We start from the raw sequence: 7686 nt of genomic DNA, 5'->3' as shown, positions 1-7686 counted from the left end.
GTGGGCATTCCTACTGCCATGATTTAGTGGCAGTTCAGCTTTAAAAACAACTGATGACTCAAGCAGCAGGGATGAGGTTCATGAAACTTGACAGATCTGCCTGAGCCTGACTAGGAACCTTGCTGGGTTGCAAGGATTTTGCACTGTTGTAGCAGGCAGCTGCTTTGCATCGCCAGGAAGAAATCTCCCAGGATGCTCTCAGCTCTGACCCACAACATTCACTGACACAACAGCAACTTTGGAAAGAGAGCACCACACTTCAGAGAAGCAGGCAGGGGGGGCTCAGGGAATTACACTTGTAATTAACTTTGAGCACTCAACCATTGAGCAATAGGTCAGATGCTTCACTTCTTAAGAACTAGTTCTTCAGTCAAGCGAAGTGCTCAGGGCAAAGGAAGCAATATTAGCAGATTCTCCTCCTGATCTGCCAGGGAGCAGAAGCTGTGCAGGAGATGATTTGCGCCACACTTGGACAGGGTCACTCACGTGCCCGGGGACAGCAGCAGGACTCGGGACAGCAGGGACAGCGGACATAACAGCAGCAGCTGTGTGGGCAGCACTGGCACCAGCAGATCCCCACCAGGAGGAAGAACAGGAACGCCCCGAGGATCACCAGGCCCACAAAGACCCACTCTGGAAAACAAGGGGAGAAAGGGAGATACTTACAGGATTGCAACATCACCGTGGAAGGGGACGTCTGCAACATCCTCCCAGGCAAAACAGATAGATAGGTGAATAATAAAAGTGGACTCCCTGCTGATCTAGGGCTACAACCCCCTCTCTGTGTTGAAGCACAAATGGCACATGACAGTGAGAAATGGAGCTACAGAAATGTGGTCCCTTCCTGTGACACCTCTGACTGGCTGAGAGGCAAGCAGCACGGAGGCAGGAGCTCCAGTTTCCCAGCACAGAAACCCTTTGCCCCACAGCAGACCTGCACAAATGCTGCAGGACATACTCCATTAGCATTTGGATCTCATCAAAGACTCATTCTTCCTGGCCATGTTCATGCCCTGCTTGTGTGTTTGTTCCCTACCCACATTCTAGTTTTAGTGGGACAAACGATGGCAAAAAGCACACTATAAATAGCCCAGTAAATGAGCCAGGCCTGCCCCTTCGCAGCTAGGCCCACGCATGCAATTATTCTTTTGAATGTGCCGAACGAACATCCTATTCAGGCTTTGCAGCCAGCCAGGAAACCTAACAACCATTTTTTTTCTTTTCTTTTGCCCCTGCTGGAGCCTCAAATGATGTCTGCCAGGCTCCGCAAGGGAACAGCTGAAAAACACCCTACAAGTGAAAGCAGAGAACAGATGGTCCCCAAAAATCGAGATGGGGTTTGAAGGGGAAGGGGAGCGAGAAAAGGTTTCTCAAACTTCACTGCTGGGAAATCTGCAACAGCTGTGGTGGGAGCAGGTGCCCAGCCTGTGGTGGGGCAGCTCCCAGCTCTACATCCAGCCACACTGCGCTTCACAGGGGATTGCATACGAAGGGCTATGCCCACCACCACATGGCAATCCCTGGGATTAGGGGAATGGTCAGTGAACACATCCAGACTAAGGAATTTCAAGATTTTGAATGTACAGGAGGCCTGGAGTTGGTTCTACGTGAGGAAGTTACACCAGCGTATCTAGAAGTTAGACTGTTGGTGAGGGAAAATCTGTGGGGAAAGACTCCAGGTGTACCCAGGTGGTTATTCAACCCCCTTGGGAAAGATGGTAAGAAAGCAAAGAAAGAAGTGATGGGGCTGCTTTGCAGAAAGAAAAAAGAGCAGCAGATCACTGTTTCCAAATGGAAATCCAGCATTCACTAAGAGGCCTCCTGGTCCATTATTATTTAAGATGTAGACTTATTGATACAAGGATTGCAGTGTGAGTACAGAATCACACTGGAAAAACAGTGCACTTCTCACCTGCGTCACTAAGCTGAAAAGTCAATGAAAAATGCTCAGCTTGGAACAATCAGAACAGAAGTTTTTTCTAGTTCTTAATAAAATGCAAAAACAAGAAGTATAATATTTTTATTCATCCTCAGCATCCTGTTTGAACAAAAGTAATTTTTTTTGCTTTGAGTTTTTTAACTCTTACATACAACTCCCTTTTTTAATGACATTTTTTATCTAGATCTTACAATTTCATTTAAAAGTGTCAGTGAAAATCTGGCATTTACAAATCAAAACACTTCCTTTCAGAAGTGTCAAGTGAAATGTTTTATATTTTTGAATATTTTATTTCTTTTTTTGGCTGAAACAGATGAATTTAATTTAAATTTGCAGGCAATTTTGGTCCTTGTGGAGTATTTTCTTTGTGAAGATACTATATGCTGAGAAAAATTCAGCTAATGAATAAGGAAGTGGCTGGAGGGAAGCATTCATGAATGAAAAAGTAAGAGCTGAGAGGAGATAACTGATATAGTACCCCAAGTGCAGGTTCTAGGTGCAATCTTAAATGTATTTTCACAAATGACCTTAACACAGGAGATAAGAATGTGTTAATGTATCCTGAGGGTAAGAGGCACAGAAGCATTGTCACCAGAGATGAAGCCTGGGATATGTTAGAGAAAGGGCCAGTTGTCCTTGGGCCTACAATAAGAAACATGAAATGCAGCACTATACTGAATTTCAAGGTACGTAGCAATGCTTTCAAGGTCACACGTTCAAAGACTAAGAACAATTTCTGCTCTGAGCAGGATTGCAGGAGTTGAAAACAACTGAAAAAGAAGAGAAAGTATACTATTCAATCTTAAGACAACTGTAAGCAGTGATGCAATACAGCCACAAAAATGACAAATGTAATCCTATGCTCAGTAGAGGAGGAATTTCCAGTAGCGTCATGGAAATAAATATTGGTATCACACAAGGCCTCCAGGTAACTTCATCTGAAGTTACTGATGTTAGAATCACAGAATCACAGAATGCTTGGTTGGGTTGGAAGGGACTTTTAAAGGTCATCAAGTCCAACCCCCCTGCAGTAAGCAGAGACAACATTACAAGATCAGGCTGCTCAGAGCCCCATCAAGCCTGACCTTAAATACCTCCGGGGATGGGGCCTCCACCACCTCACTGGGCAACCTGTTCCAGTGTTTCACCACCCTCATAGTGAAGAACTTCCTAATGTCTAATCTAAATCTACCCTGCTGTAGTTAAAAACTAGGGCCTCTTGTTCTATCACTACACACGATTGCTTTCCTGTTGCTTTCCAGTCCTGTACTTCCTAATCTATGTCAATCTGAGCAGGGCAACAACTCGGTGGCTTTTTCTTTTGTCATGTTCTCATCTTGTTCTCTATGACCATCATTGATACAGAGGAGACAAAAACAGTATCGCATGACAGAAGTGGCCAGCCACAGCCATGCCCTGAAGCTCAGGTGTCAGATCTCCAGAGCTATTAGTGACCAGTTCACAACCACTTCATAAAGGATAAAAGCCTGTTAGAGGAACAAACCAAACAGTGAGTCCATTGAATGTGCATCTGTGGTCTTCCTGAAAACATTCTAGGAGTATAAAAGGAGGTCAGGTTAGTATGTACACTGCACATTGCAAGATACTCAGCACCAGAAGTGGATGTTTGAAATCAGTGTCCCAGTCACAGGGCCTTACGAATCATGAAGGATTTTACTTCACAGGGCATCAGACCATTTCCTTCTCTGATGATGTCAAGATGACAGCAAAAGGGCCTGTTAGCCCCTCTTTCATGCACAAAACTGGGATGCAACCAGTTTTACCTGCAGTTCTCCAATCCTCCCTCCAGTACAACTGCTACCGTCTGTCACAGCCCTTCCTTCCAGATACAACTGTGTAACTTTGAGATTCACCTGGCTACAAGCGGAAATGCTATGTGTCCTCGCTGTCTGGAAACTACTGTTCTGTGCTTGTGGGATTATCTGCTTCTGTTTATTCAGGTAACAGGCAATGCTAACAGCTGAAATGTGGTCTGCTGCTACCTTTCACACTTTCTTCTTGTTTATACCCATGTAGTGAGGGTACCAGAAAGCTACCTGGCCAACTACACAAGAATTTTATACCCATTCAATAAAATTCTAAATAGTGGGGGGGAGAGGGAGGAAGTGCTAGGCAACAGAGAATCAACTTCTGTCTATGCTGAAAAGACCAAATCCTCTCTTTCCATGCTGAACTTCCAGGGAGCTCTGGGTTACGCTGGAGGCGGGGGAGTGTCTGTCTTCTCTTCGTTTACATCTCTGGGACAGACTTGAAAATAGCTTCACACATTTATGCGGAGCTGCATCTTTGCACAAACGTGTGAAAGAAACACTCCCTGGGCACTGTCAGGGGATGATCAGATGACTCAAGGGCTAAATGTTCTCACAGCTTTTCCCTTCCAAGGACAATCTGTTGCACAGTCTCTGTTTCCTCTGCGGAGTGCCAGAACTGGTGGCTCTCATTAGTTTGGCTAGCGAGGGATTTATCATGGGCAGAGAGCTTCCACGTCTGGTCCAACCACCTGGTGTTACCTAGCTAATGCCCTGGCCATGCAGCACAAGAGGGGCCATGCCACTGATGGCTGCTAACCGGTGCTCTATTTCTAGCACCTCCTGTGCTACCATCTGTGGTGATAGCTATAATGGTACCCGCAGGACGGGGTTTGGGGAGCGGAAGCTACTCCTGCACAAAAGCAGCTGACGTACAAAGCCATACGGCCACACGAGGCCACCGAGGTCTTGCAGGGTGGAGCAGTGTTACCTTTGTGCTAGCAAGGGCAGAGCAGGGAGCTTGATATAAAACCGACTCCGAATAGCACTGGCATTTCTGCTCACACACTGACCTTGGCATGGCATCAACCATCTCTGTATGTTGGCTCCCAGCATGGCAATCCCTCCCCCAAGTCCCAGCATCAGCTCTCTCAGATCTCAGCCCAACACACTTTCCCAGTAAGTGATAAGCTTTTCTCTTTTTATCCCCAGATAAAACACACACGAGAGTGAAACATGCACCACATAAAGATGCTACAGAAGGATAAACAGACAAGATGACAAGACTGGATGACTGAAGGGTGAAATGACTGAATACCTGGCATAATCTCCACAGCAAAACTGGGCAAGAGATCAGCAAGCAGCCCTGTCCTGCCTAGAAAAGACAGAAGGAGGAGAACAAGGAAAGAGGTTACTGCAAGAAAAACACACTCCCCAGCCCCTGCCCTAGCCTCCAGTCCCCTTCCTCATCAGCCCACTTGCACTCTGTTAAGTGAATTTCTATCAACCATGGATGTCATCCTGCTCGATGCCTGGTGTCTGCCTCTGCACTTCTGCCATTTCTGTGTCCTTGCATTTTATCTTTATCAGCAGCGCTGGGGAGAAAGAATCTGGAAAAGAGCTTCTACAATCCTGGCACAAAATGTCAAGAAGAGGGAGGTCCCCTTAGCGTTGTTACAATGTAACATCTTTCTGGGGTTATGCTGTACACATGCAAAAAGCTCCTCAAAATGCACAACACCCCTTGAACAGAAGGATTTCATTTACTTTAAAAATGTACTGATGTAGTTTGAATGGATGTGAAACATCTTTAACCCAAGGCCCTTGACAAGTCAGCCACATGTATCCAGCACCCCTGGGTGGTGCTCTCCATGTGGGGCTATGCAACTGCAGAGACAGTCTTGAAGAATGTGCTACTTATTTCAAGATGCACGAGCAACTTGGTGAGACCGTGTGGTCTACGGCCAACTCTCAAGCAAAGAAAACCAATCAGGGAAGAATCTGTGTAGAAATTTGTGGAATCACTTTGCACATGGAAAATAAAAAAAGGCCAGTCACCTTCTAATTTATAACTGAATACAAACAAAAAACAAGCCCAAAGGCAGCTTGGTGCCTATTTGTTTTGGCACTGAATGTCTGGGCTATTTCTAATACACAGCAAACATCCTACACGGTGTTCAGCTGTAATTTACACACATCTGTGCATTGGGAGAACAGCCTCATGTGCAGCTGCGCTGCATACTCTTTTCACACAGCACCAGGATCATGCTAGGTTTTTTAAAGACATGAATAAGGTAGGAGAGCTGCACTCTGAGGAGAGACATTGTAGATATAACATAACAGGGTAACTCAATGCAAAAGTGGTAGAAAGCTACCTTTAACCTTCCCATATGCCCTTCAGGTCCTGCACTAACAGTGCCCAGACACAATGATGAACAGGATCCCCAGTTCCTTGGTCTCTGGTCTGTCCTTGAAGCACATTATAATCTACTTCCCACTCTCCATTTTTTTTCTCAGTACTTCAGCACAGCTTCTGAAAAGATCAAAAATCCACAAGGATGCCTGTTGGCGCCGTAATGAACATACTCTGAATGCAGGCAGTGCTTTGCAACCAGTTGCAACTCATCAAAGTTGTCTAGCACTCACTGTAACGCCATCGTGATGAGGTGATCCTGAAGCCTTAGCAAAAGATACACCGATCTTTCAGCTAATTGTTCCTCATTTACTACTTTGAAGGAGGACTCTTGCCGTAAGTCTACTACAACATTTTCATCTACAAAGAATTTCATGACATTCTTTGTAGCCTATTGTCTGGAAGGATCAAGTGTCCAAACTGCTCACAGGTAGCTTGTTACAGGAAAGTGCTCATGTATGCTTTCTGCTCACAAGACATAAGCATGCATGCAACATACATGTGGCTTAAGTCTTGGGTGCCACAAATGGACTTCAAACACATGCACCAATGCATGCACATGTGTCACAGTACGGTAGATTTACATTATGTTCCATGCGCATATTAAATATATTCTATTCCTTCTTTTACCAGCATATGTGAGAAAACATGCAATTCTTGCATGGGCCTCCATATATGCATGTGAACAATGTACCTGTGCACCACATGCATGCAGAACATATGGGCAGAGGGCATGTGGTGTGCCTCCACACAAGCTCACAGGTAGCCCTAGTCTGACAGCAGACATCAATGGACAAATAGCTGGAAGTATAGAGCTGCTTTAGGGCTGGGATTTGTGCAGTAAGGGAGTTACACCTGTAAAGAGTAGAAGCTCCATCTCACAAGTCCAAATAGATGTCTGCTTTATTTTGAACCTACCCAAAGAGCGTTGACTCTTCCTAGTGCTGGGTCTTATGGTGCCTCTTGATGCCCAGGAGGAACCACATATTCAAGGGGGAAGAAGTATCCCTCAAAAATAAAGTGCTTGTGAACTTGGTAACTCATTACAAAGACCACCAAAGTAGTTCCTCTGTGCTCCCTACCAGCAGCCAAGTATTTCCCTGCTTGTGCAGCCTCACTTGGCTCTGCTGAGTATCTGCTGGGGGAATTTGCTCCCCCTGCATCACCAGTGGCAAGGGGGCTCACACAGCCCTAGGGGCCCCAGAACCAACAGGGAGGGATGCACAAAGCCCAGGAGGGCCTGGGGAAGCAGCGACCACCACCAGCGCTGCTCAGCCTGAGCTCTGCCGCCCTGACCAGTGTGACTGGCAGCCAGCAAGCACAAAGCCGGCTCCGGACAGCCATGCACCCAGCAGCTTTCCATGCACGCCAGCTCTCCCCCTTCCCTCCTTCCCGTCCTGGGCTGAATTAATTCACTGATAACCCTTCCCCCCACCGTGTGCTTTCCCCTTGGCGGGTGAAGCCAAGAGGCCGGGGCTGCCCTGCGGTTGCCACGGCGACGGGAGGCTCCCGCCACTGCCCCTCATCGAAGCCGCCTTCCCTCCCGCCGCCGCCCGCACCAAGTG

At 46.6% G+C, this 7686-nt stretch overlaps 1 protein-coding gene across 1 annotated transcript in view; it reads right to left on the bottom strand.

Annotated features, from left to right (window-relative positions):
- ILDR2 (immunoglobulin-like domain containing receptor 2) overlaps nt 1–7686 on the bottom strand; it is a 33075-nt gene that overhangs the window by 10080 nt on the left and 15309 nt on the right. Inside the window, exons 4-5 of the mRNA XM_010193711.1 lie at nt 5027–5083; nt 487–633 (exon numbers count right to left, since the gene is read on the bottom strand). Of these exons, the coding sequence (XP_010192013.1) occupies nt 487–633; nt 5027–5083 (204 nt within the window). The remainder of the gene's footprint in view (nt 1–486; nt 634–5026; nt 5084–7686) is intronic.

The sequence above is a fragment of the Mesitornis unicolor genome, unplaced genomic scaffold, assembly GCF_000695765.1.
Source record: "Mesitornis unicolor isolate BGI_N332 unplaced genomic scaffold, ASM69576v1 scaffold48601, whole genome shotgun sequence".
In the NCBI taxonomy this organism is placed as follows: domain Eukaryota; kingdom Metazoa; phylum Chordata; class Aves; order Mesitornithiformes; family Mesitornithidae; genus Mesitornis; species Mesitornis unicolor.
This window is presented reverse-complemented; position numbering and strand designations above follow the sequence as displayed.